This window comes from Oncorhynchus nerka, linkage group LG11 (genome assembly GCF_034236695.1).
Source record: "Oncorhynchus nerka isolate Pitt River linkage group LG11, Oner_Uvic_2.0, whole genome shotgun sequence".
Lineage (NCBI taxonomy): Eukaryota > Metazoa > Chordata > Actinopteri > Salmoniformes > Salmonidae > Oncorhynchus > Oncorhynchus nerka.
Window position 1 is genome coordinate 10743485 of NC_088406.1, and position 19765 is coordinate 10763249.

The window sequence follows — 19765 nt, forward strand, 5'->3', positions numbered from 1 at the left end:
TGCTTGTTATAGGACTAGTGTTACATAGAACACTGCTTGTTATAGGACTAGTGTTACATAGAACACTGCTTGCTTTAGAAGATTTAGTGTTACATAGAACACTGCTTGCTTTAGAAGGACTAGTGTTACATAGAACATTGCTTGTTATAGGACTAGTGTTACATAGAACACTGCTTGTTTTAGAAGGACTTGTGTTACATAGAACACTGCTTGTTTTAGAAGGACTAGTGTTACATAGAACACTGCTTGTTTTAGAAGGACTTGTGTTACATAGAACACTGCTTGTTTTAGAAGGAATAATGTTACATAGAACACGGCTTGTTTTAGAAGGACTAGTGTTACATAGAACACTGCTTGCTTTAAGACTAGTGTTACATAGAACACTGCTTGCTTTAAGACTAGTGTTACATAGAACACTGCTTGCTTTAAGACGTGTGTTACATATAACACTGCTTGCTTTAGGACTAGTGTTACATAGAACAATGCTTGCTTTAGAAGGACTAGTGTTACGTAGAACACTGCTTGCTTTAGGACTAGTGTTACATAGAACACTGCTTGCTTTAGAAGGACTAGTGTTACATAGAACACTGCTTGTTTTAGAAGGACTAGTGTTACATAGAACACTGCTTGTTTTAGGACTAGTGTTACATAGAACATTGCTTGTTTTAGGACTAGTGTTACATAGAACATTTCTTGTTATAGGACTAGTGTTACATAGAACACTGCTTGTTTTAGAAGGACTTGTGTTACATAGAACACTGCTTGTTATAGGACTTGTGTTACATAGATCACTGCTTGCTTTAAAAGGACTAGTGTTACATAGAACACTGCTTGTTATAGGACTAGTGTTACATAGAACACTGCTTGTTATAGGACTAGTGTTACATAGAACACTGCTTGATTTAGGACTAGTGTTACATAGAACACTGCTTGTTATAGGACTAGTGTTACATAGAACACTGCTTGTTATAGGACTAGTGTTACATAGAACACTGCTTGCTTTAGAAGATTTAGTGTTACATAGAACACTGCTTGCTTTAGAAGGACTAGTGTTACATAGAACATTGCTTGTTATAGGACTAGTGTTACATAGAACACTGCTTGTTTTAGAAGGACTTGTGTTACATAGAACACTGCTTGTTTTAGAAGGACTAGTGTTACATAGAACACTGCTTGTTTTAGAAGGACTTGTGTTACATAGAACACTGCTTGTTTTAGAAGGAATAATGTTACATAGAACACGGCTTGTTTTAGAAGGACTAGTGTTACATAGAACACTGCTTGCTTTAAGACTAGTGTTACATAGAACACTGCTTGCTTTAAGACTAGTGTTACATAGAACACTGCTTGCTTTAAGACGTGTGTTACATATAACACTGCTTGCTTTAGGACTAGTGTTACATAGAACAATGCTTGCTTTAGAAGGACTAGTGTTACGTAGAACACTGCTTGCTTTAGAAGGACTAGTGTTACATAGAAAACTGCTTGTTATAGGACTACTGTTACATAGAACACTGCTTGTTATAGGACTAGTGTTACATAGAACACTGCTTAGTGTTACATAGAACACTGCTTGTTTTAGGACTAGTGTTACATAGAACACTGCTTGTTTTAGGACTAGTGTTACATAGAACACTGCTTGCTTTAGAAGGACTAGTGTTACATAGAACACTGCTTGTTTTAGAAGGACTAGTGTTACATAGAAAACTGCTTGTTGTAGGACTACTGTTACATAGAACACTGCTTGTTATAGGACTAGTGTTACATAGAACACTGCTTGTTATAGGACTAGTGTTACATAGAACACTGCTTGCTTTAGAAGATTTAGTGTTACATAGAACACTGCTTGCTTTAGAAGGACTAGTGTTACATAGAACATTGCTTGTTATAGGACTAGTGTTACATAGAACACTGCTTGTTTTAGAAGGACTTGTGTTACATAGAACACTGCTTGTTTTAGAAGGAATAATGTTACATAGAACACGGCTTGTTTTAGAAGGACTAGTGTTACATAGAACACTGCTTGCTTTAAGACTAGTGTTACATAGAACACTGCTTGCTTTAAGACTAGTGTTACATAGAACACTGCTTGCTTTAAGACGTGTGTTACATATAACACTGCTTGCTTTAGGACTAGTGTTACATAGAACAATGCTTGCTTTAGAAGGACTAGTGTTACGTAGAACACTGCTTGCTTTAGGACTAGTGTTACATAGAACACTGCTTGCTTTAGAAGGACTAGTGTTACATAGAACACTGCTTGTTTTAGAAGGACTAGTGTTACATAGAACATTGCTTGTTTTAGGACTAGTGTTACATAGAACATTTCTTGATATAGGACTAGTGTTACATAGAACACTGCTTGTTTTAGAAGGACTTGTGTTACATAGAACACTGCTTGTTATAGGACTTGTGTTACATAGAACACTGCTTGCTTTAAAAGGACTAGTGTTACATAGAACACTGCTTGTTATAGGACTAGTGTTACATAGAACACTGCTTGTTATAGGACTAGTGTTACATAGAACACTGCTTGATTTAGGACTAGTGTTACATAGAACACTGCTTGTTATAGGACTAGTGTTACATAGAACACTGCTTGTTATAGGACTAGTGTTACATAGAACACTGCTTGCTTTAGAAGATTTAGTGTTACATAGAACACTGCTTGCTTTAGAAGGACTAGTGTTACATAGAACATTGCTTGTTATAGGACTAGTGTTACATAGAACACTGCTTGTTTTAGAAGGACTTGTGTTACATAGAACACTGCTTGTTTTAGAAGGACTAGTGTTACATAGAACACTGCTTGTTTTAGAAGGACTTGTGTTACATAGAACACTGCTTGTTTTAGAAGGACTAGTGTTACATAGAACACTGCTTGTTTTAGAAGGAATAATGTTACATAGAACACGGCTTGTTTTAGAAGGACTAGTGTTACATAGAACACTGCTTGCTTTAAGACTAGTGTTACATAGAACACTGCTTGCTTTAAGACTAGTGTTACATAGAACACTGCTTGCTTTAAGACGTGTGTTACATATAACACTGCTTGCTTTAGGACTAGTGTTACATAGAACAATGCTTGCTTTAGAAGGACTAGTGTTACGTAGAACACTGCTTGCTTTAGGACTAGTGTTACATAGAACACTGCTTGCTTTAGAAGGACTAGTGTTACATAGAACACTGCTTGTTTTAGAAGGACTAGTGTTACATAGAACACTGCTTGCTTAAGAAGGACTAGTTTTACATAGAACACTGCTTGTTTTAGAAGGACTAGTGTTACATAGAACACTGCTTGTTATAGGACTTGTGTTACATAGAACACTGCTTGCTTTAAAAAGACTAGTGTTACATAGAACATTGCTTGTTATAGGACTAGTGTTACATAGAACACTGCTTGTTTTAGAAGGACTTGTGTTACATAGAACACTGCTTGTTATAGGACTTGTGTTACATAGAACACTGCTTGCTTTAAAAGGACTAGTGTTACATAGAACACTGCTTGTTATAGGACTAGTGTTACATAGAACACTGCTTGTTATAGGACTAGTGTTACATAGAACACTGCTTGATTTAGGACTAGTGTTACATAGAACACTGCTTGTTATAGGACTAGTGTTACATAGAACACTGCTTGTTATAGGACTAGTGTTACATAGAACACTGCTTGCTTTAGAAGATTTAGTGTTACATAGAACACTGCTTGCTTTAGAAGGACTAGTGTTACATAGAACATTGCTTGTTATAGGACTAGTGTTACATAGAACACTGCTTGTTTTAGAAGGACTTGTGGTACATAGAACACTGCTTGTTATAGGACTAGTGTTACATAGAACACTGCTTGCTTTAGAAGGACTAGTGTTACATAGAACACTGCTTGTTATAGGACTAGTGTTACATAGAACACTGCTTGTTATAGGACTAGTGTTACATAGAACACTGCTTGATTTAGGACTAGTGTTACATAGAACACTGCTTGGTATAGGACTAGTGTTACATAGAACACTGCTTGTTATAGGACTAGTGTTACATAGAACACTGCTTGCTTTAGAAGATTTAGTGTTACATAGAACACTGCTTGCTTTAGAAGGACTAGTGTTACATAGAACACTGCTTGTTTTAGAAGGACTTGTGTTACATAGAACACTGCTTGTTTTAGAAGGACTAGTGTTACATAGAACACTGCTTGTTTTAGAAGGACTTGTGTTACATAGAACACTGCTTGTTTTAGAAGGAATAATGTTACATAGAACACGGCTTGTTTTAGAAGGACTAGTGTTACATAGAACACTGCTTGCTTTAAGACTAGTGTTACATAGAACACTGCTTGCTTTAAGACTAGTGTTACATAGAACACTGCTTGCTTTAAGACGTGTGTTACATATAACACTGCTTGCTTTAGGACTAGTGTTACATAGAACAATGCTTGCTTTAGAAGGACTAGTGTTACGTAGAACACTGCTTGCTTTAGGACTAGTGTTACATAGAACACTGCTTGCTTTAGAAGGACTAGTGTTACATAGAACACTGCTTGTTTTAGAAGGACTAGTGTTACATAGAAAACTGCTTGTTATAGGACTACTGTTACATAGAACACTGCTTGTTATAGGACTAGTGTTACATAGAACACTGCTTAGTGTTACATAGAACACTGCTTGTTTTAGGACTAGTGTTACATAGAACACTGCTTGTTTTAGGACTAGTGTTACATAGAACACTGCTTGCTTTAGAAGGACTAGTGTTACATAGAACACTGCTTGTTTTAGAAGGACTAGTGTTACATAGAAAACTGCTTGTTGTAGGACTACTGTTACATAGAACACTGCTTGTTATAGGACTAGTGTTACATAGAACACTGCTTGATTTAGGACTAGTGTTACATAGAACACTGCTTGTTATAGGACTAGTGTTACATAGAACACTGCTTGTTATAGGACTAGTGTTACATAGAACACTGCTTGCTTTAGAAGATTTAGTGTTACATAGAACACTGCTTGCTTTAGAAGGACTAGTGTTACATAGAACATTGCTTGTTATAGGACTAGTGTTACATAGAACACTGCTTGTTTTAGAAGGACTTGTGTTACATAGAACACTGCTTGTTTTAGAAGGACTAGTGTTACATAGAACACTGCTTGTTTTAGAAGGACTTGTGTTACATAGAACACTGCTTGTTTTAGAAGGAATAATGTTACATAGAACACGGCTTGTTTTAGAAGGACTAGTGTTACATAGAACACTGCTTGCTTTAAGACTAGTGTTACATAGAACACTGCTTGCTTTAAGACTAGTGTTACATAGAACACTGCTTGCTTTAAGACGTGTGTTACATATAACACTGCTTGCTTTAGGACTAGTGTTACATAGAACAATGCTTGCTTTAGAAGGACTAGTGTTACGTAGAACACTGCTTGCTTTAGGACTAGTGTTACATAGAACACTGCTTGCTTTAGAAGGACTAGTGTTACATAGAACACTGCTTGTTTTAGAAGGACTAGTGTTACATAGAACACTGCTTGTTTTAGGACTAGTGTTACATAGAACATTGCTTGTTTTAGGACTAGTGTTACATAGAACATTTCTTGTTATAGGACTAGTGTTACATAGAACACTGCTTGTTTTAGAAGGACTTGTGTTACATAGAACACTGCTTGTTATAGGACTTGTGTTACATAGAACACTGCTTGCTTTAAAAGGACTAGTGTTACATAGAACACTGCTTGTTATAGGACTAGTGTTACATAGAACACTGCTTGTTATAGGACTAGTGTTACATAGAACACTGCTTGATTTAGGACTAGTGTTACATAGAACACTGCTTGTTATAGGACTAGTGTTACATAGAACACTGCTTGTTATAGGACTAGTGTTACATAGAACACTGCTTGCTTTAGAAGATTTAGTGTTACATAGAACACTGCTTGCTTTAGAAGGCCTAGTGTTACATAGAACATTGCTTGTTATAGGACTAGTGTTACATAGAACACTGCTTGTTTTAGAAGGACTTGTGTTACATAGAACACTGCTTGTTTTAGAAGGACTTGTGTTACATAGAACACTGCTTGTTTTAGAAGGAATAATGTTACATAGAACACGGCTTGTTTTAGAAGGACTAGTGTTACATAGAACACTGCTTGCTTTAAGACTAGTGTTACATAGAACACTGCTTGCTTTAAGACTAGTGTTACATAGAACACTGCTTGCTTTAAGACGTGTGTTACATATAACACTGCTTGCTTTAGGACTAGTGTTACATAGAACAATGCTTGCTTTAGAAGGACTAGTGTTACGTAGAACACTGCTTGCTTTAGGACTAGTGTTACATAGAACACTGCTTGCTTTAGAAGGACTAGTGTTACATAGAACACTGCTTGTTTTAGAAGGACTAGTGTTACATAGAACACTGCTTGCTTAAGAAGGACTAGTTTTACATAGAACACTGCTTGTTTTAGAAGGACTAGTGTTACATAGAACACTGCTTGTTATAGGACTTGTGTTACATAGAACACTGCTTGCTTTAAAAAGACTAGTGTTACATAGAACATTGCTTGTTATAGGACTAGTGTTACATAGAACACTGCTTGTTTTAGAAGGACTTGTGTTACATAGAACACTGCTTGTTATAGGACTTGTGTTACATAGAACACTGCTTGCTTTAAAAGGACTAGTGTTACATAGAACACTGCTTGTTATAGGACTAGTGTTACATAGAACACTGCTTGTTATAGGACTAGTGTTACATAGAACACTGCTTGATTTAGGACTAGTGTTACATAGAACACTGCTTGTTATAGGACTAGTGTTACATAGAACACTGCTTGTTATAGGACTAGTGTTACATAGAACACTGCTTGCTTTAGAAGATTTAGTGTTACATAGAACACTGCTTGCTTTAGAAGGACTAGTGTTACATAGAACATTGCTTGTTATAGGACTAGTGTTACATAGAACACTGCTTGTTTTAGAAGGACTTGTGGTACATAGAACACTGCTTGTTATAGGACTAGTGTTACATAGAACACTGCTTGCTTTAGAAGGACTAGTGTTACATAGAACACTGCTTGTTATAGGACTAGTGTTACATAGAACACTGCTTGTTATAGGACTAGTGTTACATAGAACACTGCTTGATTTAGGACTAGTGTTACATAGAACACTGCTTGGTATAGGACTAGTGTTACATAGAACACTGCTTGTTATAGGACTAGTGTTACATAGAACACTGCTTGCTTTAGAAGATTTAGTGTGACATAGAACACTGCTTGCTTTAGAAGGACTAGTGTTACATAGAACACTGCTTGTTTTAGAAGGACTTGTGTTACATAGAACACTGCTTGTTTTAGAAGGACTAGTGTTACATAGAACACTGCTTGTTTTAGAAGGACTTGTGTTACATAGAACACTGCTTGTTTTAGAAGGAATAATGTTACATAGAACACGGCTTGTTTTAGAAGGACTAGTGTTACATAGAACACTGCTTGCTTTAAGACTAGTGTTACATAGAACACTGCTTGCTTTAAGACTAGTGTTACATAGAACACTGCTTGCTTTAAGACGTGTGTTACATATAACACTGCTTGCTTTAGGACTAGTGTTACATAGAACAATGCTTGCTTTAGAAGGACTAGTGTTACGTAGAACACTGCTTGCTTTAGGAATAGTGTTACATAGAACACTGCTTGCTTTAGAAGGACTAGTGTTACATAGAACACTGCTTGTTTTAGAAGGACTAGTGTTACATAGAAAACTGCTTGTTATAGGACTACTGTTACATAGAACACTGCTTGTTATAGGACTAGTGTTACATAGAACACTGCTTAGTGTTACATAGAACACTGCTTGTTTTAGGACTAGTGTTACATAGAACACTGCTTGTTTTAGGACTAGTGTTACATAGAACACTGCTTGCTTTAGAAGGACTAGTGTTACATAGAACACTGCTTGTTTTAGAAGGACTAGTGTTACATAGAAAACTGCTTGTTGTAGGACTACTGTTACATAGAACACTGCTTGTTATAGGACTAGTGTTACATAGAACACTGCTTAGTGTTACATAGAACACTGCTTGTTTTAGGACTAGTGTTACATAGAACACTGCTTGTTTTAGGACTAGTGTTACATAGAACACTGCTTGTTTTAGAATGACTAGTGTTACATAGAAAACTGCTTGTTATAGGACTACTGTTACATAGAACACTGCTTGTTATAGGACTAGTGTTACATAGAACACTGCTTAGTGTTACATAGAACACTGCTTAGTGTTACATAGAACACTGCTTGTTTTAGGACTAGTGTTACATAGAACACTGCTTGCTTTAGAAGGACTAGTGTTACATAGAACACTGCTTAGTGTTACATAGAACACTGCTTGTTATAGGACTAGTGTTACATAGAACACTGCTTGTTATAGGACTAGTGTTACATAGAACACTGCTTGTTTTAGGACTAGTGTTACATAGAACACTGCTTAGTGTTACATAGAACACTGCTTGTTTTAGGACTAGTGTTACATAGAACACTGCTTGTTTTAGGACTACTGTTACATAGAACACTGCTTGTTTTAGGACTAGTGTTACATAGAACACTGCTTGCTTTAGAATGACTTTCTGATTTTTGGTTCAAAATGATTGCTTCATGGAGATGCCTTTCTATTCTAATGAAATGATTTATTCTCTCTGTCTTTGATTCCACTACCACCATTTTTTCTACCCCCCACCCCCCCCCCACCCCCCTGCTCCTTCTATCCTTTTGTTTTGTGTTTTCCACTCCATCGGGTCCCTCTATCAGGGGCTCTCACCTGTTTTACCTCCATTACCAAAGAGACCCACACTTGAAAAAGCCAACGGTGCCACTGCCATGTTCAACGCCTCCAACATGTTCCAGTACCAACAGGCCCTGGCCAACATGCAGTTTCAGCAGCAGTTTATCCCATCAGGTAGGCCTTGACTTCTCACCTTTCACCTCTCATCTCGCCGCGACCCCTGAAGTCAAGTCTGATACGGCTGACCTCCATTCACAAACCCAAATCCTTACCCATAAAACCTTTGGTTTCAGGCTCCTTACCCATAAATGCCAAGAGTGTGAAAAGCTGTCATCAAGACAAAGGGTGGCTACTTTGAAGAATCTAAAATCTAAAATATATTGTTTAGCACTTTTTTGGTTTCTACATGTTTCCATATGTGTTTTTTTCATAGCTGTGATGTTTTTACTATTATTCTACAATGTTAAAATAGTACACATTTAAAAAAAACAAAAATTGAATGAGTAGGTGTGTCCAAACTTTTGACTGGTTCTGATTGGACTTTCATGTTGCAGTATCCCTGGTGAAACACTAACACAAACAAACACACATATACACCAGAATACTGACACCACCCTGGCCCGACCCACATACACCAGAACACTGACACCACCCTGGTCCGTCCCACATACACCAGAACACTGACACCACCCTGGTCCGATCCAGAACTCTGGCACCACCCTGGTCCGACCCACGTACACCAGAACACTGGCACCACCCTGACCCGACCCACATACACCAGAACACGGACACCACCCTGGTGAGACCCATATACACCAGAACACTGACACCACCCTGGTTCGATCCACTTACACCAGTCTGACAACACTGGCACCACCCTAAGATGACAGCAAAGTCATCTTCAACTCTGTCTCACAGTCCTCTCACAGTCCTGGTATGTAAAAATAGCCGGCATGGATTGGGTCCAGTGAATGTTACTGCTGGTTAAAAGTGGGATGGTGTAGGGGCCCAGTGTTTTAGAAATAACCAGGCCGATTTCTGTTCTCAGTCCATCCCTGCTGTCAAGCCACAATGGTCCATGTCCACGCTGAGAGAAATGGATGAAGCTCATCCATAACCCCTCTAGGCCATCCTTTACATAGGAGGAGTATTACAAGAGAGACCGTTTCCAGGCATGTCATTGATCTTGGTGAAAGTTATTGGCTGATGTGACTAGTCATTCTCCTTTTTCCCTTTTTAAGACTTACTTTTCCCCTGGATGCCTGGTGCTGAAACGTAGGTCAATAGCAACATAATAATAAGCAACATTATCATAGCTACTGAAACACACATCAAACACACGACATCTGTCTGTGTGCTTTACGGTCTAGCTCTCTGTGTGTTTGTGTGCATTTTGTACCGACCATGATTCTATCTGTAAAGAGTGACCATTGTTAACAGTAATGATTATCATTCATGAATGATTAATGCCAGTAGAGGGGCTCCAGAGTGGTGCAGCGGTCTAAGACACTGTATCTCAGTGCAAGATGTGTCACCCCGCCCGTAGTGCGGCGCACAATTGGTCCAGCGTCGTCCGGGTTTGGCCGGGGTAGGGCCATCATTGTAAATAAGAATTTGTTCTTAACTGGCTTGCCTAGTTAAATAAAACATTTTTTTTTAAAGATGCAAGTTAAATATGTCTTTCTTCACTGTATGGTAGTTGATGTGTCACCTATGTGATGCGTTTTAATGTACTGTATACTCTGTAACCATAACAACACTCCCTACCTCTGTGGACACTGTCTTGTAATGGGTTGTGTTGATTTCTTCTCTCCATCTCCTTTTCCAATCCACTTCCTGTTGCAATGCATGATGGGCAGGCTCGATATTGTGCATGACACCTGCAACAAGTGTTGGTAGGTGCCAGCTTTCCTTCCTGATTACCGTTCAGCCATTTCAGTCCCTCACATTCCATCTCATGCCATCAGGGCGGCCATTTTCCACTCTGAGACCAAGGGGGCCTCTCAGAAGTCCAAAGTAGCTTCATATCCTCGTCTCTTTCCCTTCATAAAGAGATAGATAGATTTTATTTACACATACAAATATTACTTACAAGCCCTTATTAACAAACAATGCAGTTTTAAGAAAATAGAGATAAGATAAGAAATATTTACTAAATAAACTTAAGCAATTAATAAAAATAAATCAGAAGTAAAACAATAAAAGATACCAGTACCAGTACTGAGTCAATGTACGGGGGTACAGGTTAGTCAAGTTAATTTGTACATGTAGGTAGGGGTAAAGTGCCTATGCATAGATAATAAACAGCGAGTAGCAGCAGTGTAAAAACAAATGGGGGGGAATAGACTAGAGTGACTGGAGTCTTCGACAATATTTGGGGCCTTCCTCTGACACCACCTAGTATATTGGTCCTGGATTACAGGAAGCTGGGCCGTATGCATTACCCTCTGTAGCGTGTTTGGACCATGATAGTTTGTTGGTGATGTGAACATCAAGGAACTTGAAACTCTCGACCCGCTCAACTACAGCCCCGTCGATGTGAATGGCAGAATGTTCAGCCCTCCTTTTCCTGTAGTCCACGGTCATCTCCTTTGTCTTGCTCACGTTGAGGGAGAGGTTGTTGTCCTGGCACCACACTGCCAGGTCTCTGGCCTTCTCCCTATAGGTTGGTGATGGTGTTAGAATCATGCATGGCCACACAGTCGTGGGTGAACAAGGAGTACAGGAGGGGACGAAGCACGTACCCCTGAGGGGCCCCTGTATTGATGATCAGCATGGCAGATGTGTTGTTGACTACCCTTACCATTGCAGTGCAGCTTTCATAAGATAATAAAACAATGAAAAATGAAACACGTTAATACAAATATTGTTATATTATCTTCCCTGTCTTGTGTCCGCAATGAAGACAATACAGTACGAAGGAAGCAATACGGTACGAAGGAAGCAATATGGTACGAAGGAAGCAATATGGTACGAAGGAAGCAATACATTATGAAGGATTTAGTTGTCACTTGGCCAGGTGTTGCCTGATGATGGAAAAGAGACAGGGACGTTGTTTTGGTGAGATGTGGCACAAAGTCCTGAAGCACTCTTTCAACTGCTGTCAATAAATATAGAGCGGGGATTCTTGACTGTCGAGACAATCCTTGTCTGTCAGGGAGAAAAATATTTTCATAGTTAGAAACTGTATTTTGTTGCATTATTTGTGTTTAAAAATGTTAATTCAGAGGAATTTTTAACCAGGAAATGATTTGTAATAGAATTACATCTAATTAACATTTAGATTCACAGCTTGGAGAGAGAAAAAATACAAAGCATTTAATTTTGTATTTCATACCCTGACAGAATGGGACTGGACTGGATTGGGACAGACTGTGGGTTGCAGACAGGGTTAGTTGTAGTATTATTATATTATTGGTGATGATGGTGGTTCAGTTATAAGATGTGTATTGTTATCGAAATATGAATTAAGTATGAAACATTTTGAAGTACATGTTGTTGTTTATTTACTGTAGGCTAGTTGTTACAGTAACAGTTTACTTGACCCCCAGCATCATAACATGTTATGACACGGTCATAACTATGTCCTAATATGTCATAACAGCTGACATAACTTTTCATAACCTGTTATAGTATGGTCATAACCTGTTATTGTATGGTCATAACCTGTTATAGTATGGTCATAACCTGTTATAGTATGGTCATAACCTGTTATAGTATGGTCATAACCTGTTATAGTATGGTCATAACCTGTTACAGTATGGTCATAACCTGTTGTGACATATATTGTGTTATTTTATGGCTAGTTTTGACACCTACATAAGTGTGTAAAAACATACAAAACCTACCACACAAGGCCAAACATTCCATTACACCGTAGCATACATGTCAACAGTATGTTTATGTTATATAACATTTTCTGAAATGGACCATATTCAATTATCATTGTAATTGTGCACACGTTGATGTCAGACATGCACCTACCCCAATGCTCTGTTGCTGATGACTGGGATGAATGCAGGAGCAGATTTCAGGAGCAGGACAAGACACCCTCTTTGTGACTGATGACGGATATAAGGGCATGTACGTGATAGGACTATCTGGCTGATATGATTATGATGTCATAATGCTTCTTGACAGTGTCATAAAGTGTATTTTCTTAGTCCAAGTAAAGTGACACAGGATGGTCATAATTCTTCATAAAGTTATTTTCTTAGTCCAAGTAAAGTGACACAGGATGGTCATAATGCTTCATGACAGTGTCAAAGTGTATTTTCTTAGTCCAAGTAAAGTGACACAGGATGGTCATAATGCTTCATAAAGTGTATTTTCTTAGTCCAAGTAAAGTGACACAGGATGGTCATAATGCTTCATAAAGTGTATTTGCTTAGTCCAAGTAAAGTGACACAGGATGGTCATAATGCTTCATGACAGTGTCAAAGTGTATTTTCTACATATTATCGCATTTAAGAAAATAACTGTACAGAATTCATTACAACAACAACAAAGGATTTAATGAAACAAACGTTCAGAGGAAAGGAAACTTTTTGTCAGGGAAAATAATCATTTGAATAAATGACTCTTATGTCGCTGTCATAACCAACCATAAAATAATTCTATATATGTCACAACAGGTATAAATATGTGGGTCATGACGGTGTTATGACCCTATTATGACATGGTTATGTCATGTTATGTCAGCTGTTATGACAATGTGAGTGTCAAGTAAAGTGTTACCGTTGTTTCACCTGTTTCCCTGTGTGTCACTCCTATTGCATATGCCGCTCTCGCTATGCATGATGTCACGTTGATGATGTCACGTTGCTGATGTCACGTTGCTGATGTCACGTTGCTGATGTCACGTTGCATGTTGTCACGTTGCTGATGTCACGTTGCATGATGTCACGTTGATGATGTCACGTTGCATGATGTCACGTTGCATGATGTCACGTTGATGATGTCACGTTGCTGATGTCACGTTGCTGATGTTTGTCTGTCATATGATGTGCCACATACAGTGCCTTCAGAATGGATTCATACCCCATGTTGTGTTGGATTTCCCCCAAACATAACGCTTTATATTCAGGACAAAAAGTTATTTTCCTAGCCACATTTGTTGCAGTATTTAAGTGCCTTGTTGCAAACGGGATGCAAGTTTTGGAATAGTCTTATTCTGTACAGGATTCCTTCTTTTCACTCTGTCATTTAGGTTAGTATTGTGGAGTAACTACAATGTTGTTGATCCATCCTGAGTTTCCTCTTATCACAATCCTTAAACTCCGTAACTGTTTTAAAGTCACCATTGGCCTCATGGTGAAATCTCTGAGCAATTTCCTTCCTCTCCGGCAACTGAGTTAGGACACCAAAGTCTAACTAATAACTTAACCATTCTCAAAGCGATATTCTGCATCTGCTTTTTTATTTGTATACATCAACCAATCGGTGCGCTACTTTGTGAGGAATTGAGAACCCTCCCTGGTGATTGTGGTTGAATCTGTACATGAAGTTCACTGCTCAACTGCGGGACCTTACAGATAATTGTGTGTGTGGGGTACAGAGACGGAGTAGCTATTAAAAAATGATGTAAACCACTATTATTGAACACGGAATGAATCCATGCAACTTATTATGCTCCCGAGTGGTACAGCGGTCTAAGGCACTGCATCTCAGTGCAAGAGGCGTCACTATAGTACCTGATTTGAATCCCGGCTGTATCACATCCGGCTGTGATTGGGCAGCGCACAATTAGCCCAGCATCGTCGGGGTTTGGCCGGAGTAGGCCATCATTGTAAATCAGAATTTGTTATTAACTGACTTGCCTAGATAAATAGAGGTTAAATTCAAATTAAAAATGTATTTGTAAGTCGCTCTGGATAAGAGCGTCTGCTAAATGACTTAAATGTAATGTAATGTATTTGTTAAGCACATTTTAATTCCTGAATGTATTTAGGATTTGCCATAACAAAGGGGTTGAAAACTTATTGACTCAAGACATTTGAGCGTTGAATTTTTTAATTCATTTCTAAAAATAACTACAAGCAAAATTCCACTTTTACATTATAGGGTATAGAGTGTGTAGATCAGTGACACAAATGATCAATTGAATTCATTTTAAATTCAGGCTGTAACACAACAAAACAAGTGAAGGGGTATGAATACTTTCTGAAGGCACTGTAGCTTGTGGCTGTAATAACTCACTCTGATCTACTCATTGTCCTGACCCTCATCCAAACCTCAGTTACCCTGTCAGCTAACACCTTATCTAAAGGTCAGCTTAGAATATTGTATCCATGGCACTAGATCCTATTTATAGATAGTAAGAAATACACAAACAAATGCTTTTCTAATGGACAACATCAACACGATAGGTTTATAAGTGGTTAGAGGAAGAGCTGTAAATAAATACTTACCCAGTAACCTTTATAATAGAACAACACCTCGGGCCTGCTCCAGTTCATTTGTCTGTGTGATCTTTCTCTCCCTAAAGTACCCATGATGCACGGTGCTACGCCCGCCACTGTGTCTGCAGCCAACTCCTCTGCCACAAGTGTTCCCTTTGCAACCGCAACAGCCAATCAGGTTTGCTCCTCTTCCGCTTCCTCTCTCTGTCCACTTCTTGTGATGGAAGTATGTCACTTCCGGGTGATGTTTTGAGAGTACTGTGCTATAGGCTGTATCCTCCATCCCATTGGTACTTATGACCACTCTATTGACTTGCAATGAATGGTCATCAGAAGAGGAGGATGGATGCCATGATAACTGATTACTTTTAAACACACTTAGAACATTCAGGAAAATGACGGCGTCGTTTCCGCCTCAGTCTTGTTTTATTTGTAACGCATATTGTTTTGCGTTCGTTTAAAATATGATTGATGGTGAATTTGGCACCGTCTGTAAGTGATGAAAGAAAAATGAACATAGCCCATTGAGAGTTGTGTTGTAAAAGCGACATTTACAGTAAGGGTTGTTTTCTGTCTTCTCTCGTGTTCTCCCCCAGATTCCAATAATATCTACAGATAATCTTACGAGTCACAAGTATGTAACTCAGATGTAGAAGTCTCTACGAGAACAGTAAGACTCATTTTCATACCAATGTAGGTTCTTAACTTGACCCCTTTCTCACGGCAGAAAAATATTCTCGCAGCAACAGAACATTTTCATTATTGTGTGGATTATAATGAATGACATTTTTTTTGTAAGGGGTTTGATACACTTTTTGAAATTGCAAATTTTAGAAGCCTTTTTTAAAACCTTGAACATACTACACGTTTGCATTTTCTGCTGTGCGGGTGATCACATTTAGATCCTACATCTGTATGTCATTATGTCCATGCAATCTCTTTTGATTGGTTCTTCTATTCTTCTCTAATTGGTTATTTTATTTTCTATTCTGTTCTACTGTTTTCTCCTGCAGATGAAACTGGAGTGTGCTGGTGTCCCATCCGTCCCAGACAACAGTTCACCCTTCATGCCTGTAACCACAGAAATAGAATATTTAGAATGGATTCTATGTCTATGCCTGTAAGCAAAGATATAGAATCTTTAGAATAGTTTCTATGTCTATGCCTGTAACATCCAGAACACCAGGAGACTCCAACCACCTGTAAACTGTAGTGGTTCTGACATGCATGCTACTCAAAGAGATCTAGTTTGTCATAAGGTGGTGAACATGTGTATCCTACACACACCATACGGACAACAGCACCTCCTACACAGAGAGGAACTGTGTCATCTACAGAACATTACAGCCCGTCTTTATATCTGTGGAGGCGTCATCCATTATAACACCGGACACACTTTGAATGTCAACATGAGGAGATAGTCACACCCACTAGTTTGGTATGTCAGCAGACCAAGAATCTCTTTTATGTTATATTCAGTTTGTTTTTCTTTCATTTATGTGATTTTTTCATGGTTTACACAAAACAAAGTTGCACCTTGTATTTTAAACAAGAAGGGGAAATGACGAGGAATAGTAACTAAATGCCATATTAGACTGAGAGAATTGTGCATGGCTTGTTTCTAGGTGATCTGGTTCTTTACAAGACCAACTTGGTTGAAATGGGTTAGTGGGCTTGGTGCCATAAGGACAGCTGAATGTTGTGGGTTTATTACACCTTTGTGTTTTAAAACCCATCCCAGCTTTACTAGATATGTTGCAAGCTCCACTTAAAGTGCCATAGACTATGTACGTATATCCCCAAAAACATTGAGTGTTATTCGGTCATTATAGACATGTTACAGTGTTAACCTGGGGAACGCCTTCAAAGTCTCTAATGTCTCTAGTGTCCTTGTTCCGTGAATGTTTGTCTACAGTTTGACATCATTAACAGATGAACCATTCATGGTCTTTGCCTCTTGGGTACACAGTTACCCCCCTTAGGTTGTTTGGGTTACCTCTGGTCTTCTGTTGGTTTTCTTTTCATTTGCCTTGACCTTAGATTCCACGGTGTGAGTCAGACAGAGAAGGGGTATTGGTTCTGTTAGGACCCCGTCCTCTCTGGGTATAAAGTATAATGACTAGTTGGTTCTGTTAGGACCTGGTCCTCTCTGTCTATGGGTATAAAGTATAATGACTAGTTGGTTCTGTTAGGACCTGGTCCTCTCTGTCTCTGGGTATAACGTCTATAGACTCTAGTTGGTTCTGTTAGGACCCAGTCCTCTCTGGGTATAAAGTCTATAGACTCTAGTTGGTTCTGTGAGGACCCAGTCCTCTTTGTATCTGAGTATAAAGTCTATAGACTCTACTTGGTTCTGTCAGGAGCCAGTCCTCTCTGTCTTTGGGTATAAAGTATAATAACTAATTGGTTCTGTTAGGACCTGGTCCTCTCTGAGTATAAAGTCTATAGACTCTAGTTGGTTCTGTTAGGCCCTGGCCCTCTCTATCTCTTGGTATAAAGTCTATAGACTCTAGTTGGTTCTGTTAGGACCTGGTCCTCTCTGTCTATGGGTATAAAGTCTATAGTCTCTAGTTGGTTCTGTTAGGACCTGGTCCTCTCTGGGTATGAAGTCTATAGACTCTAGTTGGTTCTGTTAGGACCCAGTCCTCTCTGTCTCTGGGTATAAAGTCTATAGACTCTAGTTGGTTCTGTTAGAACCCAGTCCTCTCTGGGTATAAAGGCTATAGACTCTAGTTGGTTCTGTTAGGACCTGGTCCTCTCCGTCTCTGGGATTAAAGGCAATAGACTCTAGTTGGTTCTGTTAGGACCCAGTCCTCTCTGGGTATAAAGGCTATAGACTCTAGTTGGTTTTGTTAGAACCCAGTCCTCTCTGGGTATAAAGGCTATAGACTCTAGTTGGTTCTGTTAGGACCCAGTCCTCTCTGGGTATAAAGGCTATAGACTCTAGTTGGTTCTGTTAGGACCCAGTCCTCTCTGTTTCTGAGTATAACGTTTATAGACTGTAAAGGCTTAATGCATGGGGCTTTGGCCCTGGACCCAATATTATGCCAAAAGTCTCACTTGTGAAGAAGAAGGGGTGGAGACTGTTAAAAAGGAAGGATAGAATGAAGAACTACTGAAAGTTGCGTGATAAACCAAACCGCTGAGTGGAGTGAGGAGCACTTTCCAAGAGTTACAGGGTGGCTTATGGTTGAGTTGTTCTAACATGGTGTGGTTTTCATTTTATTATAATTCATTTAATGATTTTTTAAAAATTGTATGTTTTATTAAGTGCAGTTTATATGGTCTATGATATGTGAGAGAACTTGCGAAAACACATTATGTGTATTTTAATGTGTGATAGTATGGATGCTTTTGGATAGATACAGTCAAATGTTTTTGGGGTATTTTTCTTCTGTGTTCTGTGTTGACATATGTGGGTGCACTAGTGGAGCTCTGTTCAGCAAATGTGTGGGGCCAAAATCACAGATGAAGTTGTGTATGGACAAGAGGGGGGTGAGTGTAAATTTGTGTATGGAAGCGTGGGGGAGTGTAGATTGTTTTTTGGTTTAAACCCTCATGCTTCTGCATGCATTGTATGAAAAGACATGGTATGGAAGAGCTTGACCTGATTGTATTACTCATCCAAAGCCTTAGAAAACACCACGAGGTCGGCACAATGCAAGAAGCCATTTCAAATCGTCCTCTTGCCTAACCCTTGCTGTTGTGTCGCCACACAAAGCTTTCGTGGTATATATGATTGTTGTCTTTCACTCTAAACATGTATTTCTTGTTGAGTTAGTTTTTTTCAAGAAGATGAATGTCTTATTTCATTTTGTTTAATGCACGGATTACATTTTTGATATTTAGTTAAAGGAGTTTTGTCTAACTAGATTTTACCAGTAACTTTTGTAGGATTCTGAATAGTAGGTAATATGTGTGTGTTTTGTGTTCTTCATACCATATTTTAGTTTTCTGAAATTACCTGTAATGTTGATTTGAATATTTACTGTAGTGTTATGATTGTAAACTGAATGATATTTTTATTTTCTGTGAACTCTAAGAATTATTTTAATTTCTTGTCTGTTTGAGTTCCTTGAAACAAAGATCTTTTGTGTGGGTATCTGAGGAAATACTAGGAGAGTGAGGCTTGCTGTGACAGCGCTCACTGACAGTGGAGTATTATTTGAATGATCATCTGGTTTGTAACTAGTCTTATAAGGAAAAAAATATTATTAAAAAATCTCATTCTTAGATGTGTAGGTTTAAAAAAACAAAAACATGTTCTACTGTATTCTCTTCAAATAGTAACTATTGTTTGAATATTTGTAATCTCCCTGGATGTCAGGCCATGTTGAAAATATAGCTGCATATTTGATCACTCTTAGTTGGAGTTGAGGTCAGGGGTCGGAGGCGGGTCGAGCATGGAGTACGCACACTGATCTCTTTACTTAGCCACAAACAAACAAGGGGAAACCTACAGGGCTGTGGAAAATATAGCTGCATATTTGATCACTCTTAGTTGGAGTTGAGGTCAGGGGTCGGAGGCGGGTCGAGCATGGAGTACGCACACTGATCTCTTTACTTAGCCACAAACAAACAAGGGGAAACCTACAGGGCT

General features: G+C 38.7%; 1 protein-coding gene across 3 annotated transcripts in view; it reads left to right on the forward strand.

The window, feature by feature from the left end:
* Nucleotides 1–19398, forward strand: part of LOC115123641 (muscleblind-like protein 1) — a 140196-nt gene extending 120798 nt beyond the window's left edge. The window contains exons 4-9 of one of the 3 annotated variants that reach the window (XM_065024211.1): nucleotides 8791–8938; nucleotides 10624–10659; nucleotides 12110–12154; nucleotides 15252–15343; nucleotides 15762–15835; nucleotides 16179–19398. In XM_065024211.1, coding sequence (XP_064880283.1) covers nucleotides 8791–8938; nucleotides 10624–10659; nucleotides 12110–12154; nucleotides 15252–15343; nucleotides 15762–15818 — 378 coding nt within the window. In that variant the 3' untranslated portion in view covers nucleotides 15819–15835; nucleotides 16179–19398. The remainder of the gene's footprint in view (nucleotides 1–8790; nucleotides 8939–10623; nucleotides 10660–12109; nucleotides 12155–15251; nucleotides 15344–15761; nucleotides 15836–16178) is intronic. The other 2 variants (XM_065024210.1, XM_065024212.1) reach the window with 2 other exon arrangements.
* The last annotated feature ends 367 nt before the right edge of the window (nucleotides 19399–19765 follow it).